General features: G+C 40.4%; 1 protein-coding gene across 4 annotated transcripts in view; it reads right to left on the bottom strand.

The window, feature by feature from the left end:
- Window positions 1-24,438, bottom strand: part of RARB (retinoic acid receptor beta) — a 319,974-nt gene that overhangs the window by 69,185 nt on the left and 226,351 nt on the right. Inside the window, exon 4 of one of the 4 annotated variants that reach the window (XM_031503873.3) lies at window positions 23,559-23,645. The exons of 2 other annotated variants lie outside the window; for them this stretch is intronic. In XM_031503873.3, coding sequence (XP_031359733.1) covers window positions 23,559-23,645 — 87 coding nt within the window. Of the gene's footprint in view, window positions 1-21,278; window positions 22,046-23,558; window positions 23,646-24,438 lie in introns of those variants that run through there. One more of the 4 variants, XM_021538081.4, reaches the window with a different exon arrangement.

Here is a 24,438-nt window from a genome sequence, read left to right as displayed (position 1 = left end):
GTTGTTGTTGAATTTTTTTTGGGTTTTTTTGGGTTGGCAGGTTTGGGGATTTTTATTTGTGGGTTTTTTTGGGGTGGGGGGGCTGTTGGTGCATTTTTGTATAATAAAACCCAGTTTGGGTACATTCAATTTTGATCACAGGCAAAGTGTGCAGTTTTCTGGAGAAGCTTGAACCTGTGTTCATACATGCTTTACTCTTACTCCAGTTGCTGGCTTACTATTCTTCCTTGGATTTAGCTTTTGTAACTCTTTATTTGAAAAAAGTTTGCAGTGCCTGGGCAGAAGTCCTGTGCAGGCACCAGTAGCAACCCATGCTCAGCAGGTATAAAGTGTTATTATTTTTGCAACATCTTGACAGCTAATGGATGCATGACAGCAGATGCTGCTTTCTTCTATGCATGTCTACACAAGCAACACGGAAAAAAAGAAAGGATGGGCCATGAACAGTTGACTTTTCCAGAAGAAGCGTTTTTAAAGCAGTCCTACAACTTTAGGAAGAATTTAAGGGGGGGGAAAAAGAGAGTAAAAAAATGCGACTTCTTTTGTTGCCCTGCTTTCTTGTCCTATGGGATGTGACACTTCAGGATCCTTATTCACCTGAGACAACAGAGCCTCGGTGCTGTCACCCAACACCTGAATGCAGCTTAAGCACACAGCGACTCAAACAATCGGTCACTTCACAATTCCTAAGATGTCTGAAATTTTTCTAAAGGTTAGATAAAGTAGCAGATAAGATCTTTAAAAGCACAGCGTGCTTTCTGAGAGCTAATTTACTGCCAGCTAAACCGTGTTGACAGATGGAGAAGGTATTTTATTTTGAGACCAACAAGAAGCAGGCAGGCACTGCAAAATGCTTCATCTTCTCCTAGAAGCTTAGATTATTAAACTTGCATGTTAATGCACACTTTGGACAGTTGAGTTTTAAAAGAATAAGAAGTTGTAAAGCAAATGGCATTTCCTGGATAGCCTCAAGGGAATTTTGAATACTGAGCTCAGGGTCCCTGGTGGGAAGCTGCAATTTCAGCTAATTAGGGTGAATAGCAAAGTGTTGCATTTGGTCAAAACATTCTGTTAACCCTCATTTTTGTTGGCACCAACAAGAGTCTGGATTTTTTTGCCTTTTCTTTTCTTTTCTTTTTTTTTTTTTTTTTTTTTTTTGTGAATTCACTGCAGGAGTGCAAGGCACTCAGCTCACATACATTAGGCAGAAAGTCAAAGGAAACGCCAAAGTTCAACTAAAGTACAAGTAATTAGAACCAGATTCTCTGCTTCTTGTATGTGTGCATTTCATTGTAGAAGTTATTTATAAGCCTCCAAACATTTGAAAAAATAACTATATACTGTAGATCATTTAATTTTTATGTCTCGTCTGGAAAAAAAAGTCTGCTTTTAATCATCTTCCAAGAAAGAGCCAGGAACTGGGAAAGTGGGTCTCAATTGTTTCAATACAAATTTCTCTCTTTCATGTGCCACATAAAACTATTCTATAAAATTAAATCCAAAATATCATTGACTTTGCCCGACCCCTCCTTTTTTTTTTTTTTAATAAAAAACTTCTTTGAATTTGTCATGCTTAAATAGTTTGCATTGTTATGAGGGTTTGGGTTTTTTTAAACTCTTGTTTGGAAGACAGACAAGGGGAGAAGAAAAAAAAAAGAGTGAGAGAGAAAGAAAACATTATCGTGGAGACTTGCCAGCCTTGACTTAGTAACCTGGCCATGACCCTCCAGCGAGTGTGTGTTTGACCCGGTCACACATGACTCTAGCTGCGTACTGTTGCTGGGTTATAAGTCCCAGATATTTTTACCATATATACAACAGGTGGGGATCACAGACAACAGAAAGAGGAAAACAAAGTCTCCCCTTGTGGCAAGACTCCCATTTTCTCCCTTGCAAAGAAAAAAGCACAAAGCAAAGAAGTTGTGCTACTACTTCAGTACTGACACTTGCTGTGCTGGATCTTGTTTTTCCCTGGGGGTGGATGCACGGAGGTGGAGTGGGCTGAGGGCAGGAGGACCTCAGGGGAAGCCATGTGCAAATGTTAATCAACACAGAACAAATTACCACAGTCAAAAAATCTTTCCTTATAGAGCTGGCTATGCATCGAAGTTCAAGAAGGAATGCTTTTTATTACAAGTGAACACAACATACCTGGACTAAAACCTACAAAAACTGCAGATTGAGATATTATTACCAGGATTTTCAGAAGTACCTAAGAAACTTTGTTTTCCACATTTGAGGGTTTCTTTTTTATTTATGTCTTCGTATCTGCACACATCTGCCTTAAAGCTATGATATTAAATATATTTATTCTATTTTAATTCTTGGTTACAATTTTTGCAGTATTAATTTAATCAAGTCATGCATCTCTACCAGACTGACCTTAAAAAAAGGGTGGTATTCTGGAAGAAAGCCAAAGAAACCCTCTAAAGTCTACTGGCCTTGCATTTGGTCTGAAAAGAGGCATTCTACTTTCAACAGGGACATCAGAAGATAAAACTACATAACCTTGTTTCTTTTTGAGGGTGCCAAATCAAAAAAGGATCTTTTTCTGTTATTTTAAAAGCTAATAGAGTATCTAACAGGTTTCCACTATGTGCTGCTCAGGATTCATACAGTATGATTAAAAAAAACCAACAGAATTAGAAGAGGTAAAGGTTACAGAGCTCAGAATTCCAGTCTGCAAGGACCAGACTAATGGACAAAACTGCATGCAAGGTCACCTAAAAGGAGTCTCAGACTCAGGGCATTTTAAGGGCCATGCAAAGGGCACAGGCTGCTGCTGCCAAAACTATCTCAGACAAGGTGCAAGTCCCGATAGGCGCAGCTGAGCTGGCAGGAGCTCTCTAAAGCTGAGTACTTTTGCTGCTACAACTCTTGTCAGCTAAAGAGCGATAGGGACAGCTGGCTTCTGTCCCAAAGCATCTGGGAGAAGAGGGGTCCTGCTGAACTCTGCCCTTGCCTCGGAGTACAAGAAGCAGTGAAGCACACTCTCTGCTCTGATATCCTCACCCTAATGAAGTTCCAAGTACAAATTTAGCCATTGCTCCACTGCAGCCAGACATACGACCAGGACAGTATTTTCTTCCCCCACCCATCTGCATCTCATGCATTTAGACAGTGCACTATTTTGGGCAGGGCCTCAGAATGTGCTGTACAGTAACTGGCACTGCAGGACTTTGCAGTGACACTCCAATTCAAATAATGGTAATGATCATGATCCTGCCAAGTCAAAAGATATTTGAAAGAATGAACCCCGAAAGACCTCCACAGTCTTGAGGGGAGACATTACTTGCAAAGCAGGTCCTTAGAGAACTTTCATTTTAACTATTGTAGCATTTCAATGGTAAAACACAGACTAAATTTAAAGTATAATTAAAAAAAAAAAACAATTTCATATTCAACAAATGCCTCGCTGTTTACACACCAAGTTGTATTTGTCAACTGACAGAAAAAAAGTGTTTACACTAGTTTGCTGCATTTTCCCCAGTTTAGAGCTAGGAGACAGAGAGCTGCATCATATTCCTTCATGCCTTTCATCAACAAAATTGCCAAGTTTCAATTGCAAATCTGTAATGTTAACCAGCGGAGTCATGTAACATAAGTCAGTGGAGTCAGTGGATACCGATCTTGGCCATACAACAGTATACCCCTTTGAAACCTGTATTCATATCAGGTGATTAGGGCCAAGAAATAGTTTAGTATCCTACTACCAGCATAGCAGAGCTATTTAGATTTTTTTTTCCCTAAGCCATGCAACAACAGCATCTATCTTCTGGTTATTTTTCTGTTTTACTCTCGTAATATAATTTCTGTTACTTTGCAGCTAACTTCTTCACAGATTTTATTATTCCCCCAAATAATCTCTATGAGTTGCCCATTGAAGAGTAGAGATTATTTTGTAACTTATTTTTCTGTTTTTCTGACACAATTTGGCCTCTTTATAAATCCATTAGTTAAACATGGCAATTCGGTCACCTGACTTTATGCTGGCATTTAATAAGGCACTCCAGGAGCCCCACGTGCCAGCACATCTTCCGGAGTGACATTCCTGTACAGATTCCCTGAGTGACTTTCCTCAGGCCCTGCTGTCCCTGGCCACACAGCAACACCAGCACTGCTTCTGCTTCTGCCATATTTAGCAGTGTGAAAGATCCTTCTCTCTTCTGCTTATCTGATCTACAAGCATGGTCCCTAACACTCCAGTACATGAATAATCCATGAGCATTCATATTTTTACCTTTGTAACACCTAAGTGAGATAAGGGAAGAGCTAGTCTAACTTTACAGACAGGAAAAGAGCTTTATTTGCTTGCATCATAAATTCCTAGAAAAATGTAAGCAATACCCAACTGGGATTTTTTTTTTAACCTGTCTACAGCACTAAGCAGTGTCCTCAAAATACAGCCTTGCAGGTCTTGCCCTAGGTTTCACATGGGATACATGACAAAGCAGGAAACTCTGCTAAGTCTGTGCTTGGCTCCTCTATTGCAGAGACTCTGAAGCACCCCCCCAAATCTGCCCACTGTGAGACAGGACAGGGCTGGGTGCCTCCTGCCTGCAAGAGTCACTTCTGCTGCCAGCAGGAACTCAGGAGAGATGCTGAAACCTTGCCTTCATTTTCTGATCTCCATAGCCAGCTGAGAATCATCTTTCTATAAGACTACCACCATATATACAATTACACAGGAATGCCCTAGCAGGGAACTTACTTGACTGACAGAAATCCCAAATTCCCTCCTGAAGGTGGCACAGAAGAAACTGTGTACTGCCAAAATACCTTCTACTCTTGACAGTAGTGTCCAAGCCTCACATACCACCAAGATGTTAAGTCTGAATCTAGCAGGTTAGTCTTATAAATCACCAACACACAATCAAGTATTTCTGAAATAAAACACCCTAAAAAACCTTTGTCTGAAACTGCTGCATCTTTTTATTGTGTCCACAGGTACTCAAGGGGAGCTGTCACTGCAACAACTTTTGGTACTTCTCCCAGCAGAGCCACAACTTTTGGCAAGTACATTCTCTACACGCATATTTACAACAGTTAGCAGTAAAGGACAACGAGGAGGCTGCAGCTGCTCCATACATTTGCAATTTCTTGTTCTTAAGCACCAGCTCCACTAAACCCTGAGGTAGTATGTATAACTAACATCACCTTTTCAAAGAAAATTATACTGCTTTTCAGGCTGATTTTTTTTTTTAACAGTTATGTCAGCGAAGCAGTTCTACATTTGGGTTTATGTGTCCATATAGCCAGAGAGATGTATTTACACCTGAGCAAACGTGGAAAGCAGAAAGCTTGTCAGGATTAATTATATCAGGGCGAAGAACTGCATCTGGTTATACCTGTGTTACTCTCAAGACAGCGAGACTTAATGATGTGCTAGTAACTGAGAACAGGAGCGTCCTTGGCTAAATAAATGGCCAGGCAGACACCATGAGTGAGCCAGGGTGAAAGTAAGAGTAGAGACAGAATGGCCGCAGGGTTTGGCAGAGTTTACAGGGCAGCAGCTCATCACTTTGTATTAGGAGCCTACCTTCAAAATGAAAAAGAAAACATGTTAAATGAAAAAAATAAATCGTATGGAAAACTGAAGAAAAACATCCGAAAGATGCTAGCTCTGTAGTTTTTTCAGGTCGGTGATTTTCTGCCTGTCCATTACTGTGCAAAAACCACATCAGTCTCAAGTGAAAATTCTGCATTACTGCAAAACTGAAAAAATAGGATCTTCCTTAAAAAAAAAAAATACATAATTGTGCCATCATCTGTATGAAGTTAGATTTTCCTCTGAAAATGGAATTTTCTTACAAATCAGGCCCTGGCTGCTTTACTTGTGAATTCCTATGGTCAGAACTTTATGTGCAATAAAGTGGCATAGTCAAAGAAGAGACACAAATGTAGAGAAGGTGAGAACTCTGACCTCTTTATTCTTTATGAAAAATAAGTCTATTTCTGTGGACTATTAATACAAATGTAGTGTAACAAATGCAGTGTTTTCCCTACAGGATCAAAAATGTTAAGAAAAGGCCCACTGTAAGGAAAGAAACACTTAAAAATAAAAGGGGTCTGATTCTTTTTTTCAGCTATGTTTTACAGTGTTGCTACTCCATTGATTTCAAAAAAAGACTCTTGTAAACGTAAATGGGAGAAAACCCAGATCGAGTATCATCAGTAATAAATGAAAATTGCAAGGGCAATGAAATAGTTGCTATAATTTCTACACACATCCAGATATTTTACTAATTCATAAAGTCTCCATTTATAGTTATTAAATGTTTTATAGTGTTTTGAGAATTTTTATTTTTATGTCTTTTCAAGCATTGAAACAGAATAATTCAGAGTATTATTCTAAAGGAATGATTTTATTCTTCAGAACTCACCTCCTGTCCAAGCTGGTATTAATTTTTGGTATTACTATGTCTGCCAAATAAATTTTTTATTTTCTATATATTCAACATATCTTATGACACTATTCATCATTACTTTTTGCTGTGGCTTGAATCCAGCAAGAAAAGGAATGTTTTAATATCTTTAATCATGTAATACTATTACACAGTTGTTCAGTACCACATGGACAAAATAAAACTATTGTGCTCTCATTGGAAATGCCATAAAACTGACTTGCTGTGTAATATTTTACATATCATTTCATTTCTCAAATTTTAGGACCATTAGTTCAGAACATTTTGATTTTAAAGTCTTTTCAAATCTTAAAATTAATAGAGTGACTCAACAAGAGCCAATTCAGTGATCAAAACTACTTCAAGTTAGTAGAGTAGCAGTTAAAATGCTTATCATTACAATTAATTTGTATTACAGCCACACTGCTGGATATCACTAATTGATTTATATTCCCTCCTTTCCATACCCATTTACAAGGGCAATTATGAACTCCATCACATATGTTTAAATGGGATACATTAGAACATTATCTAGAAACTAGACTGCTGAGCTTAAAATCCTTAAGAACAGGTAAATTCTTCATTAATGGGTATGTTATCAACTCACTACAAACGGCCTATAACCTTTTAAGGCAGCACACGGTGCTAATATTTTACTTTTCATGGGCAGTTGGAGGTTGGCTCCAATGATGAGCTCCACTGCTATCTTTAATTGTTTTTAAAATTGCATATTATAGGCAGCAATAAACACAAATTAGCATTATACCATCCACAGCTTTCTGCAAGGCATGGTTTCTATAAACAAGTTAAAACGCATACATCTGTAAATAATAAGTGTAAGTATTCTGAATTTAATGAATAGGGGCACTAAAAGAAATTGAACAGTAGGGGTTCAGTAATTAGAGTAACTGCCCATTTTATTAAAAATGTATTGTTTCCAGCTTTCACTTTAGAAAGCTTTTATTACTTTGCTAATTCTAAGTTTTGATTTCCTTTGAAAAATATGTCTAATTCCTTATTTTTCTTTGACAGCCCCATCACACAGCACTTGCCTTTTTCGCCCAGGCAGTGGGCAACTGTGAAGCTTTATATCTCCTTGCTTGGGATCTCACACTTGGGCCCTTGCTGCAGACCTTTGTTTGGCATTATGCCACCCAGAGGTATGATTCCTTATCAAGTACGGTTTCATACCACAACGCAGCTGGGATGAAACCTGCTGAACCAGCACACCCCAGGCAGCCATCCTTCAGCCCTTTCCCAGAGGTAGGTTACCAACACTCTGGCAGAGTGGGGAGGGGAGGAGCACACTTCCAGCTTCCCAGCCATGCCCCTGCAACCCAGGGCCATTTGCTGAAGTTGGCAAGGCTCAGGCCATGAAATGGAGCCATGAGTTTCATGCTGTTGCTCAGCAGCAGCCTGCTGCAAGAGGACAGGGCAATGTGTAGACTGGGAGCAGCAAAGGTAGCATCTCAAACCAGGCAGATATCCCAGTACATGTCTCCCACACCCCAGCATCACTGCAGTGAAGCCCTGGGCTATCCTTGCTTGTACATGTATGTTTTACATCCATGTAGCTGACTTTCCAAGTGAGTGTTAAAATTATTCCTTACACAAGCCTAGCTGCACCCACGTCACTGCTCTGTGGGGGTATAATTAAAACAATCCATTATTTCCATTTAGACTTGACACAAACACAGGAAAAATATGGCTTTCATCACTTGTGCTTATCTGCAAATAAGACAGTCAGACCAAAACTTGACCTTTCTAACAACCTACAGCACATGTACATTTCCAATATCTGAGACCAAAACAGGGACATACTCTGTCCTCCTTCATCCCTTCAGCCTACCAGATTATGGCAGTGCAGTACTAAGAGCAGCTGACCCCAACATTTCTGATGCTAATCTAAGTAATTCCGATTTATGGAATATTTAAGAACTTTGTCACTGTCTTTTGAGAGAACAAATGAAATATAGAGTCTACTAAGCTGTAATTCTCACCTGAGTGGAATTTCAGTATTTTTAATTGGATACCTGACAGATTAAAAATCATAACACAGTGGGGAAAGTAACATGAAAACAAAGTCACTAACAAATTTCCTTTCCTTGTAATTCACAGCACCTTGGCATTAAATTGATAAAATATTTTGATTTAGGTTTTTTTTTCTCTCTTATAACTTTCAATCAGTGCAGTTAACATGGCAAACATCCCTCTGCCCCTCTCACAGTAGGTCGAGCAAAAGCCGAAATCTGGGAAGGAGCATGATGTCCCAGAGCCAATTGGTAGCAGTTCTCTTGATAGTGGCTCAGAGCACACGTCCACATTCTGCATAGAAGATCTAAGATCAATAAAATAAAACATTCACAAGAGCCTGGAGACAAGATCTGTGACTGCAAGGCACATTTTGCAATATTCTGTTTTCCTATTCTCTACTGCAGTAGATTCTCCTATTAAACTGTTGGAATGAGGAATGCTTATAATTTTACCTGTATGTTGTCTATCATTACTATTTTCACTCAGAAGTGGAAAAATATGCACACACTGTACTTCAGGAAAATACATAAGTGCTAACAGTATTTCCCAGTCACCTGGTCTTTCTTATTCAATATCTACCTTCAGCAGTGATTCTTTTTTTTTTCCAGATAAGCTACTCACAACTGACTGCAATATCCCTGCCTTGCAAACAGGAAAAACAACAGCTTTACTTTATACAGAATATGACAAAAAGAAAGTACTCTGTTTCTAAAGAACTGAAAAAGCAACATTTAGTCCTAGCTGATGTCCCAAGAAACTTAAGGCAAAACATACTCTGAAAAATGTAGGTTATTTTCCCCCTATGAGGTTAAAATCCAGAAGATCTTTGGTTACTGTGCTCTAATAATTTTAAATGTCTATATTGTGAATACCTACTACTACTACACTACGTATATAATTATGTTTCATAAAACACACCTTTTTTTTTTTTTTTTTTTTAGGGGTGAAAAAGCCCCTTTTCTTGACATGTTTGAGAGATTTGGGCCATTATTTTCTAAGAAATTAGGATAATATTTACTACTGCTTTTCCAGTTGTCACAGTTCATTCAATGAATTCTTCCCAAACTTTCCAAAGGACTGCTTTAGGTTCTCTGCCAATACTCAAAGAATTCTGAAGACACAGCAAAGTATTATTGCCAATACACTAAGGCTATTAAAAAAATATAGATAGCTGTGAAACTGCCTGTAAGACTACCATTTCACTTGAAGGTCCAGAAAACCTCCAACCTGTGGCACTATTATTTCACTGAGTCACTGTGACAAGGCAGAGCAGCCATTTTAAGGAATTAGTAAAATCAGCAGAGGGTGTTGGTTAGAAATCATTGCTTTTAATTTTTTAGTATTTGTACAAGCCTGACAACTGCACAGCTGCACAGAGTTGCCCCAAACTGTAATATAAACTAGGCAAGCTTTTCACAGAGTAAGTTCAATGTGCTTTCCATTACTTCCCATTCTAAGGCCTGATCCTGTTTTGCTTTTCATTACACAGACTTGTCAGGAATTTTGGAAAATCTTCTTAGTTCTTTTCCCACACTTTACCCACAAGTTTGACACAAGTTTGTCATCCAAAAGATGACAACCTATAAAAACAGTAATTTTTTTAAAAAGTGTACCCTGTGAGCTCATGGGATGCTCTCTGAGAAAACTCACTTCTGACCACCTTACCCTGGGACCAGACAATCCCAGTGGGACAGGGGCACATTTTGGAAAGCTCTCATACCACCCAGGAACAGGGAGATCCTGCTGTTTCATGGCCCCCTCAGCATTTGCAAACCAGTTTGCCTGATCACTGGCTTCTATTGTTTCCTGAGATAAGCAGGGCCCCAGTGAACAATTAGAGCTTTCAATAAATAATCTGTAAGCACATTCATTTGATTTACTGTTATTTGATATAGCAGTTAGTTTCAATGGGGCAGTTACTATTGATCACTTAAAGTACTACAGACAAACATGAAACACTTCCAGAACTCCATGGATTATTACTCTTTATCTGCCACTCATCTGGGTTACTTGTAATGGTTGTGAAATTTAAAATCAATAACAACAATTAGTGTTTGCTATACTCTGAGGAATGAATGATGTGAAATATGTTTTGTTACTAAAATGAAATGCTGAAGAGCTTGCAAAGAGGAAAGACTCTTGTAAATAGCAAAACTCGAAAATAATTTCTCTTGGTATTAGAGAGTGTCCAAGAAAGAGGGTAAAGAAAATTAAAAGTAGGTCATTTAAATGCACTCAGAAGTACACACACAATTTTAAAAAGGTATCAATAGGATTTTTAAAGGAATAAAACTTTCAATGAAACTGATGAGAAAGATGCACCCAAGTTTTCCTTAGAAAATCCTACTGCCAGTCCAACAATTTCATACTCTTTGACCTCTATGAGTATTGGGTTGTTAATCATGGCAGGACTTTCTCCTATATAGATAATTGGAGATAAAGGAAAAGCTCTGATTCCTTTTCCAACTAGCTTTTACTGGAGATTATTACCAAAAAAAAAAAAGTGTCTAGGAGATAAATTAAAAAGGAAATTGATGAAAGCTGGAAACTGATTTTCAGGTATATATGTTGAAAAATACCTTCTCTCTTCAGAATTTTTATTAATTTATATTAATAAATCGTGAATATAATCAAATGGATGGAAATAACAGTATTTTGGGATCTCTGCTAAAGTAGTAATGCTACATAATTAAAATGCAAAACAATAAGAGAAATATTTTATCATTAAACTGTAAGCAGAGCTCCTTGTGAAATCATCCATTCAGAATACTTGTTTTTCATCAATTATCTGTTATTTATCTGATGTAAATATAAGAAGGTCTAATTAAAATGTATGACTCCTTATACAGCTTCTTGTCATTAAGACCAATGAAAGCAAACTGAAGACCATAATGAAATAATTATGTTTGCCTTTAAGAATCCTCTTCAACAACACATGGTAGTACCACACTAAATTAAAACATCAGGAACTAAATTTCTTTTGCATCTATTTCCATTTTCACTAATTATACCCCCAAGCTTTCCAATAGACCAGGCCCTGAAATTCTTTTGAAGCTGAAACAGCCTAAGGAACAGCAACCTTTTCATAGTAATGGACTTTGAAGAAGAAACAAAGGTAACGCAGCCCTGGAAGGATTAATATTTCAAATAGAGTTATCATGTGAAAATATGTGTTTATTTGAAAAATGGGGAAAAGATTGTTGATAAAAAGCCAAATATGTGTTCCAAGGAAACCAATACTCTGATTTAATCTCATTTGATTGCGTCATTCCTTCCTAACCTCTTTTTCTCAGAGTATTTTCTTGTTCTGCACAGAAATTCAAGTTAGCAAAAACATAACACACACAGTACTGCTGGGCAGTGCCAGTGTACCACGCTGTAACTGAGCTCTGCTTTCATATTTTGGTGAAGTTGAAAAATTGCAGTGTTCATACCTGGACTCCATTTCAGGCAGAAGGAAACAGCTATTTGCCCAAACTGCCTCTAGACATGCAGTGCATCCTAAGACACAGCTCATGCTTTAACCACAAAAATCTTGCAGAACCTCACCAAACACAGAGAAAGAAAAGGCTTTGGATAAGGAAGAGGAAAAAAAAAAAAAAAAAACCAGAGGAGGATATGAGTCAGCTCTGACTTCTTGCAGGCAGCTGAAGGCTTCTTTTCAGAAACTTCAAGAAGATAATGGATCCTTCTTGGTGTGGTGTCCGAGAAGTGAATGTGGCAATAGGTGCAAAGCATAGAAAGATGTTCACATACCTAACCTGCATAGCATGTGACTATATGTGCAACTAGAAAAACACAGCTGGAATGTGCTCTCCAAACGGAGAGAGGAAGGCAGAGGTTCACTAGTGGATGAAGACTTGGGAAAAGTAGCTTGCCCTGTTAGCTCCCTGATCAAAGACACTGAAATACATAGGTGATTTGCCATTTGTTCTGCATTTTACATCTTAATGTTCAAAGTGTGGAGTGAAATCAGAAAGATCTCTAGAAAGTCCAAGACTTTCCAGCTAACCTCTAAGGAGGATTTGACATATACCCTCACCCAGTAACTAATAAAATTTCTTCCTCAGCTGAATGAAAAGAGCTATGCTAACAACAAAGCAATACTAAGGATTACTCTGCAAGATGAGGGGAAAAAGGAAAAACCTCCTCAGACCAAAAGTTGAAAGGCAGTAGTACCAATAATGGCTTAAAACCAAAGAACCCCCAAACTCAGGACCTGATCTTAACAAGAAGGAAGTTCATCCATGCATGGCATTTTAGCCAGTCCTTTCACTTGTCCCCTATGCCAAAACCTGCAGGCTGGTGGATCAGTGAGGGTGAATCTCTGTGAAGGAGGGAAAGTTTGTAGAGAAGTTGGGACCCAGAGAGGAGTGCAAATTCCCGAGAGAGAGTCAAGCTTAGAGGGGCACAGGCGTTTGCCTGTGCCTAAACCAAGGTCCTAGGGGAAGAATCTGCCTCGCGGATCCACAGCCCTCGCCCAAGGGCAGGTCTGGGTGTCAGGTATCGCCAGATGGCACTGTGACACAGTTTTCCAAATCCTTTTTCTTCATGGGAGAGTGAATGTTCTGTCTTGGAAAGACAGGCAACCCTGGACTTCTTGTGAGTTTTTGAGTAGAAGATGAGGAATTAAAGTGGCAGAGAAGCCTGTTTCCTGCCCCTGGCTCTGCCCACGGCCGCTCCCTGAGCAGAAGCGCTAGAGGCTCCGAGACCCCCAAAAGCCAGGGCACAGCTGTGCCACGCCTGAACACCTCTGTCCCAAACTGGTATTTGTGAACGAGAGAAACACTTAAATCAACCCAGATGATATTACATTCACTTATCACACAAGAACCTAGAAATCCTCTTGGTATCAGTCACCAGCTGGCAGAGGAGTGATTCTAGTACAGGACTGGGAGATGAAGGAACTCTCGTAGGAGATGAGATGCACACCTCTATACGATATGCTGCTGTGTCATCAGGCAGCCTGGCAGAGAGGACCAGCAGAGTGGTTTAATGGCCACTCCAGGAATTACCTCAAGCTGCATTCAAATTTAAAAAAAAAATAAAAATTGGACGATTCAAGAGATTTTTTTGTGTTCTGTAACTGTTTAGGTGGGGTGGGGTTTTTTTTGGTTGGTTTTCTTTTGATTTGTTTTGTTGGGGTTTTTTTTGGTGGGGGAAGAAATAATTGAACTATTTCTTCCACTGTTTCTATCTTACAGGCACAAATGGCTTTCTATAATCAAAGGACCCACTGAAGGAAACCTGTGTTAAATCAAACTGTGTTTTTTGTGTCCCGTTGGTGCAACCCTGGTCAACCTGTTTAATTGTTCCACATCTCTGCTATGCACCTTTAAAAGAAGACTGATCCTTCTTTCTTAGTCAGAAAAGATACTGGATGTTTATTGTGCTGAAAATTCAGCACAGTGACATGAACTTTTACTGGTATTTCCTAAAAGTACCAGTACCAAAATACACCAAAAGCTCACTCATACAACCACGCTGTCTCCGAAACTCTTACTAAAATTGAGGGTGGAGTGTTGAGTGCATTTAAGTGCTTCACTAGATAAGGCTGTAAAAGACAAAGACATCCTTAATTTGTCATTTTATTGTTCAAAGATCCTTGCTAAAAATACTATGTGAGCCTAGAGAAAAATATTATGGTTCAATGGAAAGAGATCCTCCAAACCATTAAAAGAAACTAAGCGGTGCTAAAAAAATCTATTTGTTGCAAGAGATTTTTCTGCTTTTTTTCTTAGGGGATGCACTTAGAGGGTAAAATATAAGTCACTGAAAGTGCATAAAACGGAAATCCTTACAAAATATGGATGGCCTCTAAAATCATGTCCTTAGCGGTGAAGATCCAGAGCACTCTGAGAATTTATAAATACTCATTCAAGCTTTAACCTATTAAACCTATACAAGTGTAGCCTGCATGTGTATATTTAACTTACATAGTTTTATAATATTCAGTTTATATATGGTATAAGCAGGGGGAAGAAAAATCACTTTGTCCAAGGTGAACAGAAGGTATATTATATACTTTGTGTCTAGGATTCTTTAACACAGACTTGCAGGATTATATTTCCATCTCTCTTAACAAAAGTATTTGAAGAAGATTCAAGGCTCAAACAGAGCACTAAAAAAGTGGGGTCAGTTATATAAGGACTAGCACTAGTTTGTTAAAAGTTTTTTTCCTACCCACTGCCAAATAAAGGGACAAAGAAGTGAACATTGTGGGAATGTGTTTCTAAACCACATGATATCCTTATCAGATTGTCATGTACAAGGGAGGTTCTCACACAGGGACCCCATGCTGGTGAGCTGACCTGTCACATGATGCAAGTTCTACACTCCTATTCAGATTACTAAAATGAGCTGAAGAAATCTAGATTTCCCCTCCTCCCTCCCCCCCAAATAAGCAAAATGTACAGTGACCGAAGTCATATTAATTCGCTGCCACTGGGAAAGCAATCCTGAGCAGCTGCAAATAAGTGAGTATGTGAAGACAATAATCTAGCTATTAAAATCTACACCACAATTAATATCTGCTGAGCAGACTTTATTGCAGAGAAACAAACAGAAAATCAGAGAAACCTATGAGTCAGACAAAATACAAGGGAAAAACTCAGTTGATTTGTAAATTTGTGGAAAGAGAGTAATATATTTTTATAAGCAAGTCCTACTTTGTCATGTAAGTGTCTCTATTTTCACTGTTGATGTTGTGAACACTGTCACTGAATTACTTTTTCATGTCTGGGGGAAGTGGAACAGTCCTGTAAACATTTTTAATATTAAATGAAGGTTTTAAATAATATTTGATCATTCAAATATATAGGCTGCTTTAAAAAGTGTTGAGGGAGCTCCTAGATGCTCAGCATATTTGGAAATGAAGCCATGAAATGTTAATTTAGGATGCTAACTTTAGGCTACTGTTTCTGACATTCTTAACTTTTGAAACACATTTACTCATGCAACGACAAATTAATAAAATCCCAGACTTTAGATTATTTTTAAAAAGACAGTTTAAAATCCATGGTTTTGGATGCAAGTTGTTTACAGATTACAATTAGGAGGAACAGCTAAGATTACTGTGACCAAAAAACTGCACAGAATCATTTCCACATTTTATCAGATTGTTTCTTTTATACCTGGAATATGGTTCTCATAAAACGGTGGCAGCAGTAAGACATTACTCCTTGTTTGCCTGCTAGAAAATCCAGTTTTGTTACTCTCCTGTCTATATTTTTCCTGAAGCACAGAGAAAATTATTATTCTGTTACTTTAGAATAGTTTTGAGCATTTTGCAGCTTGGATTTTCGTGGTTCCGTTTGGTTTGAAAGGGCTTGGATTTCAGCAAGAAGTGGCACGGGTCACAGTGCATGGGGACAGACTTCATGCACATGAGCAAAGGTCAAAATCAATCATAGCTTTGTATTTCCAGACCTATTACTTTTGGCAGTTTACCCTGCCAGAAGGGGCTAAAATACTTGCCTCCCAAAAGGAGTAAACATCAACAGGGGGCAGAAATATAATCAGCCTCTCAATCACTCGGCAGTGAGAAATGAAGGTAAAGGATCCCCTCCTTGCAGCAGCCACTAAGCCATCTTAATGTTAGATGCATAATTTTCAGCAAAAAGTTGAAAGATTTCACAGCACAGTGACTTGAAAAGGACAATAGGCCTATTTAGGCAATTATATTATGCAGGCTTTGTTATTAGGCAGCCCTGCTCAGCCCCAGAAAGTCTGGATAATCAAAAGTGTCCAAGTACAGGAAGGGGAAAAGTACAACCCCACCCTCCCGCACAGCCGCTGCCAGGACCTCTGGATTTGAAGGGTAAAGTCTATTTACCGAAGTTCCTTGGCCATTTTATACATCAACTGATATCCTTCCTCATGGGGCTGCGTGCTACAGCCTAGCAAAGCTCTGGAAAGCCCTCTGAAACCACAACTAATTTGGCCCCAGCCGCCCGCCCCTGTAAATTCAGTGCTCAGAAGCTGCTGCCAGCCCCCCAGGCAGGAGAGGGATGCTCCCCCCCGGCTCGCACGCATACCAGGGCCGGTCCCCACGGCCAAACAGATCTGGAAACTCATCACAGCTGTGCTCTGCTTTTGAGGTCTCAATAGGACGGGGCATAGCGCGGCCGACCGCGGCAGACAGCAGTCCTTCCGAGCACAATGTCCCTTTCACAGCCCCGCTCCCAAATCTAAATGCTGGCTGTGTAACACAGCCGCACTTCATCGGCAGCGTAAAGGGCGGTATATAAATTAGACCTGAGCAAAACCAGTCACTTGGCGTGTTTCGGGAGGTGGGACCGTAATCCGCCGAGCAGGGCGCCTCGCTCCCCCAGCAAAGCCCCTCGGCTCGGCCGGGCTGCGGGGCGGGCGTGACGCACACATGGTTAACAAAAACCGCTCAGCAGTAAGTAGGGATTTCGCTGGATGCGAGGATGACTAACTTCGCTGTCTGAAACACTATCTTCCCTCTTTCAACTCCTTAACTTCACCCTAACCCTCTCCAAGGCATCGCCGCAGAAGCCTGCTTTGTTCTGACAAGTTGCACCTTTGCTGAGCAGACTCATTAGGCAAGCAGGGAGTCACCCAAAGATACTTTGCTTTTCCTCCAAGCTTATCCCACCCTGACTTCACCAGCGAAAGCCTCTCATCATTTTTGTCTGCAGGAGTTTTTGACAGAGGTACATGTCCATTAGGGTTTTCCTGTGCCAGCAGCCGAATCAGACTAACTGCATCACAGCCTATGCAGAGAATAGTTTTCCCCTTCCAGTTATTTTGAAAGAAAAATATCCCCACACATTTTTTTAAATGAAACGGATTAGAAACAAACATTTTTTTAATCACATATTTTAGAGCATTAAGCTATACGTATAAAACTTTAAACAAATACTCTATCCCTAAGCAAATCAGTCCTAGCCATTTAGCTGTAAAGTTTATAGATGAACTTCAAAGAAAATAACCTGGTTCAAACAGATCTTGCCTTCTGGGCACTAGCAAACACACCTGCAGCAATTTGATACTTGGGAATGCAGATTACAAGTCCTTCACTTCAAAATGTTTGTTTTTTAATTGAGAAAGATGAAAGAAAATAAAGTAGTGAGCTTTTTTTTTTTTTTCGTGGAACACAGATGTTTCCAGTGCTTGCAGAGAATGGGAACGTAACCCAAACTTCACAATAATCTAGAATTTTGAAAAAAAACGCATGCTTTCAGGAGTCCCATCTTCATGAACTTTCTGAAAGTTAATACCCGCTAGCTCAGGTAGGCAAACACCTCCTACAAAACTGAAATAAGAACTGTATAGTATGCGAGCCTAAATATCCCAGTGTGTTCTGCTGCCCTATCCATAACTTTTGACTTCATCAAATTTTGTATGCTTCTAACCCCTAAGGAAATGCAGTAGGCCATAGTCATCTACTTGATATAATTAGCTGAAACACTACATAATGCCAAAGAAACTTACTCTTGTTTTGGGCCTGCTCATTTGTTTTTTTTGTCTGTTTAATTAATGAAGACTAATGAAGACTTCTTTTAATAGGCTTTTCCAAGGTCATATCTCTATTCTTTGCAGCTCCTGTCTCAGGACCTGTCCTATTTCCCACTTCCGCAGTATTTAGTTAGCCCATGTTTCACCAAAAATTACTGGTTTTCTCTCAGTATTTGCTGCCACTGCACTATGAGAGAGCAGAATATTCTAACTTACTTAAGAAACTATAAATTACTCATTCTTACAATCTTAACTCTTTTGTCCTCTTAAGAACTATGCTTGCCTAATTTAATTATACCAACCTGATTTTTATCTTACAACAAAAGGTGTGAGAACAAATTACGATTAAAAGTGAAGTTGGTTCTAGTCTCATTTCTGAGTCCACAATTTTCTTCGCAAACAAATAATCTCATTTTAAATCTACAACAATATAACTAGAACCACATAAAACATAAATTCATATGAGTGCAAAGTCAGGGGGGTTTTTTGTATTCTTGTAACACAACGTGCAATATGCAGTGGCTAACAGTTGTGTTGCAAACACAGGGCAGGTTTTTCCTCCCACAGTGGAGAGAAAAAAAATACCACACAAGTTAAGGTCATGTTTGGGTTGCATCTTATCCTCTATTTTTACTTTGCAGACCCTCATGGACTAGAAAATTCATGATGCTGCAGGAGCGCACTAGCTTAGTGAATTGTAACAGGATTAACGTATGGAAGATGTGCTGAAGTTGGAGACCTTCAGCATTCTGCCCTAAACCTTGCAATGGCCAATTTTGCCAGCATTTCAGTTGAAACCCTGATGATGTCTGGGATTGTTACTGGCCTGCTCTGAGTTTGTACTATCCATGTACTATTCCCTCAACAACCATTTACCTTTTACTCTACAATCACGTCTCTATCAAAGCAATATTTCTAAGGCCTAAGGCAATGGCTGCAGGTGTACTGGCTTGGATTTTTTTTGCAGAGACAAAAATTAAACAACAAATTAGACCAAAAAAACCCTATAACAATTCTAACAATTACAAAATTTGATTATTATTACATTACATCAAATCACAGAGGTCTTCGTAAAAATGGAGAATCAGGAAATGCTAGAAGTAGAATTGAACATTGCTATCTTTGTGTTTATAAGCACAGGAGCAACCTTTAATAATTAATAGCTTTCTGGACCACAAAATTTCTAGTTCTGTCATATTTTCATGAGATGCAAGATAAAAATCTTAACCTTTGAGAGAATTTTAGTATTTCATAATCCGTTTATATATTTACTCATGCAGAAACTGCTTATGCTTTCTTCAAAACTGAAAACAAAATTTGCTCTAAGGTTTCAAGCAGAAATCTTAATTTGGACTCTAACTAAATTGTTTTTCCACATTTCTATACCATTAACTTTCACAGTTCAAATTATAGCCACTGTATTATGATTCAAGTTTCGACCCGATTTTAAATTCCCATGAAGTGAAGATTAATCCTACTGCTTATGAAGTTACAAGACTGGATTCCTGAATGCATTTTCCTGTATTTTTATTTACCCTTGTTAATAGGAGTTTCTTTGATTAGCTAAACTTTTCTGTTATCAACACTTGTCTCTTATCACAGACCCTAGGCAAATGACATATTTACCACTCATTCCATTCTGATAAGGGTAATCCTGTGTTTAACTTGCTCAAGAACAAACACCATATATTTTGTTTTTAAGAATCCTGCTTCTAGGTATTAACAACATACAAGAGAAAGAGCAGGACATTTTAAAGCTAGGAGCTATTTAAAGAATATTTTGCAAGTGTAAGCTTTTAATGACAGTATATATGCTTCCTACTCCAGGAAAGTTTATTTAATTCCAAGTTTCCGCAATATCACCACTGAAGTTATACTAAAGTTTAAACCATGAAAGGAGGAAAACACATTTTTAGTAAAACATCTGGTTTGGATTTTTGTTTTTGCTAACTAAAGCTCTCCCATAGCTAGTAACACTATTTTGAAGTAAAAGCTTTGTTTCATATTTTGTTTGAAGCATTTTGAAAACAGTGTGAAAAAATAAATATCCCATGCTGAACTTTGCAGTCTCTTTTTAATTGTAAAGACATCAAAACATTTGCAGTGTTGTAGGCCACTAGTAACTGATTTTTACAATTCTGTTTTCATTACTCAACCCACACAAATGTCATATGGTGTCTGAAAACTTTTGAGCCGAGTGAAACACACTATTTCACCAAACACTCTTAAATTTATTTTTCAATTACCTACTCCACCCCTTTGAAATGCCAAAGGGAGAACTCTTCTAATTCCTAGTTAACTTTTTAACATACCGCAAAACAGAAATTTCCAACAGCATTATGCAGTTAATGGTGTACTGAAGTGTTCGAGAGCGTGCTAAAAACATTTTGATAGATAGCCAAGTCATTTATCTAAATCACTGTCAGAGCAGTGAAGCATCCTGCAAGCTTTTAAGCATAGTATAAGGTGATGTTTTTCTGGCACTTTTTGTCATTTCTCAAACTTGAAACTAGGGTGTTAAAATACTGTTTATCATCTATATATTTCAGCAACAAATGAAAACCCTATTACATAGTAACATATTTTCAGAATGTCCTACCACTAACCCTCACTCTGTTAACAGTGCTTCGCTGTCTGAATCTCAAGGTATAGAAATAATTGATGGTTAAACTCAAAGGGTGTTCACAGTAAGTAGTTTTCTAGCAAAACAGCAACTTCTTAGAGCAACAAAGTGAAGAAGAAAGGTGGCAGCAAGGTCAGTACAAAGAAATATTGCCTTTTCTTCGGAAACTTATAACTACTGTCTGATTTTTGGAATGGCAACCTACCCACTGCAGTTCCACATCTTTGCAAGATCTGTAGAGATCAACATTTTAATTGCTTGGCTGCTCTGCTAAAATGCACTTCAAGACAACATGCATCCTGATTAGCAAATGTGCTACAAAATTAGATTAAGGGGGGGGGGGGGGGGGGGAAGCTACCACAGAGATGTTATGTAAATTCATCTTTCACTGGTTGGAGTTTTGCAAGTATTTGCTGTATTACGTTACAATTTTATGTGTTCCTGTTTGGCTCCACAACTGTTGTTAGGATCAATATGCCACATGAGAAGGGATAAACAGAAAGAAGTCCAGTGCTTCTTTCCTCTTTCCTTTCTTGGCAAAAGAAGAAAAAAAAAAAAAAGCTTGCAAACCACATTTTGCACGAAAACTCACCCCACCCCTCATTACCTCTTCACTTAATTACTAGTCTTTCTTTTCTAAATACATGCAAGTAAATAAATTAAATAAATAATAACAACAACAATTAAAATAATAGTAATTGCTTTAAAGTGGAAAAATAACAGTTGGGACCTACATTGAGCACTGTGCCGGTGTTGCCACTCTGTTTGTGCCAATCCACTGAAGCATGCTTTGAGAGCCTTCTCCTGGAGCATGCAGGAAGACGGACTCGCAGTGTAGAAATCCAGCATCTGAGCAGGGCTCACTGCTAGAACGTCCATACAGTCAAACATGATTCCCCCTGCACAGAATGCCTGCAAAAGTGCTTTCCTCTAGGTGTGGAGGAAAATGGCACATAAAAGTACACCCAACTCCATCAAACTCTGCCCCTTTTTTGGCACGTAGGCTGTTGGTCTTTTTCCCAGACCAGAATCATGAATTATGACAGACAACACAGCTAAAAGCCTGTAATTGATCCAAATGATCATTTACCATTTTCCAGGCTGCCCAGCCAATCCAGCAAGATGGGGGGATGCGAGCCGCATTCCAAGTTTTAGCTACCATCAATTTCCCCCCAAAATTTCTTGAGAGTCAGTCCAGCTCCTGAGGCACTCGCCGGGTGTGCGCCGCGTCCCACGCCGTGCCAATCGCCCACCTCCCCGGGATAAAACAGCTCCGGTGGAGGCTCGGGATCCCCCTCGGCCGTGAATAGATGCTTCTGCCTCTGAACAGCTCACTTCCTACTACTTGTGTCACAGGGAATGAAAGATTGAATTGCCTAATATATGCGAGTGAACTTTCCGTGAACCCTTCCCAGGCTGCTAACCTTCAAATGACCCAAGCGGTCTGACATCACCAGCTCCCAGGATTCTCACACGCCTTCACAACTCCCAGCAGCCCTGCAAAAAAGCCAGGCGGGCGGGCGGGCAAAGGCGAGCCCCAGCCCTGCCGGAGTCGCCCCGCGGCCGCCGAGCGGGCGGGTGCGGACGGGGAGCGCAACTTACAAAAAGATCCAAAATAATAAAGTAATTAAAAAAAAAAAAAAGCCAAACACGGCAACGAGGGGGAGGGGAAGGGGGTGGGAAGTAAAAAAGCGGTGTTTTCAGCGGTTGCAGGGAGGGGAGAATTTGAAAATTCCAGCTCAATTTGCTGAAAGTTCCGTGCCCCCCTCCCTCCCGCGCACGCAGACACACACATTCCTTTCCTCCCCGGAGAGCGAGGCGCAGGCGCTGCCGCTGCTCCACAGCCAGGGACACGGCTTCGCCCCAGCTGCTGGGCTCGGGAGCGGCCTCATCCCGGTGCTGCCCCGGCACACGCCAGCGGGGACCCGCTCGGTGCCACCCGCGGGGACCCGCTCAATACCGCTCGCAGGGACTGCGGCCGGTGCCAGCCCCACTCCCAGCGGGGAATCTCAGGGGGTCGTCCCTCCTGGGCGGGGGGGGGGCGGTCAGGCTCCACGTCTCCGCACCATCCATCCCTCACTCCAGCTCCTAAGTCACCCTGGCTTCCCCGACCGGTCAGATTTGGCATTGCCAGGGAGGGTCTGTCCCCACGACTGCGCCCAGGGGAGGAAGCAGTCACGCATCCCCTCTTCTCCCTCCCCAGCCCCGCCGCCGCCGGGTCCTGCCTGTCTCTGATTAGCAGAGAGCGGCTGGGGCCGGTCGTGTAGCCCCGGAGCGGCTGTATCGGCTTTCAGAGGGCTAATGAGCCCCAGCTCCCCGGGAGGGGAGAAAGGCCACGAGCTAATCCATGGGGAACAGGACCCAGCCCATGGCGCGGAGCGGGGAGACCTCCGTGGGGCAGGGCGCCCCGGCCGAGCCCTCGCAGCCACTCTGAGGGCAAGGGACTGCTCCCACCCGCTGAGGTTCGTGCTAAAGCACACCAGCCCTCGCTCATGGCCGGGCTAGGCGTCAAAGGCTTCCCGAGGCTGTGGCCACGATGCCACAGCCAGCCCTGTGCACGGGCCCATCACTTGCATGAAGCCAGCAAAGAGCTCGGTGCTTTTTAGGTAGGTAACTACGTTCTCCAAAATCTTGCCCACCGAGAAAGACTCCATGGAGGTTTCCACCGGTTCTTATTCCTATGGACAATTTAAAAATTATAAACAACAGCCTGGAGACTCTCCCTCTGCCCCAGTGGGAAGGACATGAGCTCAATAGCCACATGCATGCTTTAATTTTAAATGAATAAGCCAAGCCACCTCAGCCCCAGCAGTGAGCATCATCCAGGAGCAAGGTACACAGGAGCCTTGCTTCCCTGCTCCAAAGCAAGCTCAAGTGCAGAAACTGGAAAACTGAACATTTGATTATTGCCTATTTCTTGCAAAGCCCAAGATAGGAGTCGGGCAGAGAGTGGCACACTGAGCAGGCATGGCACACCACTGGCGACCGTAAAGAAATGCTGGAGAGAGACTCACCCTGGGACCTGCGCAGCCACTTTAATGGATGTGGTGTCCCCTCTCCACAAAAAGTCCTTTGATGAACCGAAAGCTCTCTGACAATGCCTGCAGATTGTATTAACAAAACTTTTCACACAGATTCAAGAATTTACAAAAAAAAAAAAAAAAAAAAAAAAAAAACAAACCAAAAAAACCCAAACCACAAAACAAATCCCCCACACAGCACACACACTTGTTCCCTGAAACTGATATACCCACATTGAAAAACAGCGGCCAGCAAAAAGACCTGCTTCAATCTGGAAGCAAATCCTTTTGAAGAGATTAAAACAAAAGCTTTTCTTAGCCTCCTTCCCCCCTCAACGGGAGAGCTGAAGTTGTCCCTGCAGCAGGCAGTCTCTCTTTCCCTCTTCCCTTCAGGCAGAAGAGTTACAAATGCTGGAGTTTAACAGCATCTTTTTAAAGGACTTTTTAAGGACTTTCTCAGCCCTTTGGGGTGTCCTCCCCCAGCCTGAACTCCTGCAGTTGAAGAAGCCCCTGACACTCTCTAATCTAAAATTTATGCACAGCATACGCTTACTGAAAAAGCCATCCTTCAGGGAAGGCTTGTTTAAACTTATTTCAGCACAGCAAAACAGTGTTTGTTGCATTAAAATAACCAAGTGGAAAAGTGGCTAAACTTTTTTTTTTTTTTAATCTTGGCTGGCTACATTGCTACAATTTTGTTTGGAATTGCAAGGCTAAATTAACAGACAGTTATTTTCTAACCAGATGACACAGGATGCACGAGAAATTTGGAATACGTAATGTATCACCACAAAAATAACTGGAAAGGATGACACAAAACACAGTATGTTTGTTTCAGTCTCCAATTTAGGGAGAAAACAGCTTTTTTTGTGGA

The sequence above is a fragment of the Lonchura striata genome, chromosome 2 (genome assembly GCF_050655825.1).
Source record: "Lonchura striata isolate lonStrDom1 chromosome 2, ASM5065582v1, whole genome shotgun sequence".
Classification (NCBI taxonomy): Eukaryota; Metazoa; Chordata; class Aves; order Passeriformes; family Estrildidae; genus Lonchura; species Lonchura striata.
The sequence above is the reverse complement of the archived record's forward strand: the minus strand, read 5'-3'. Positions and strand labels throughout refer to the sequence as shown.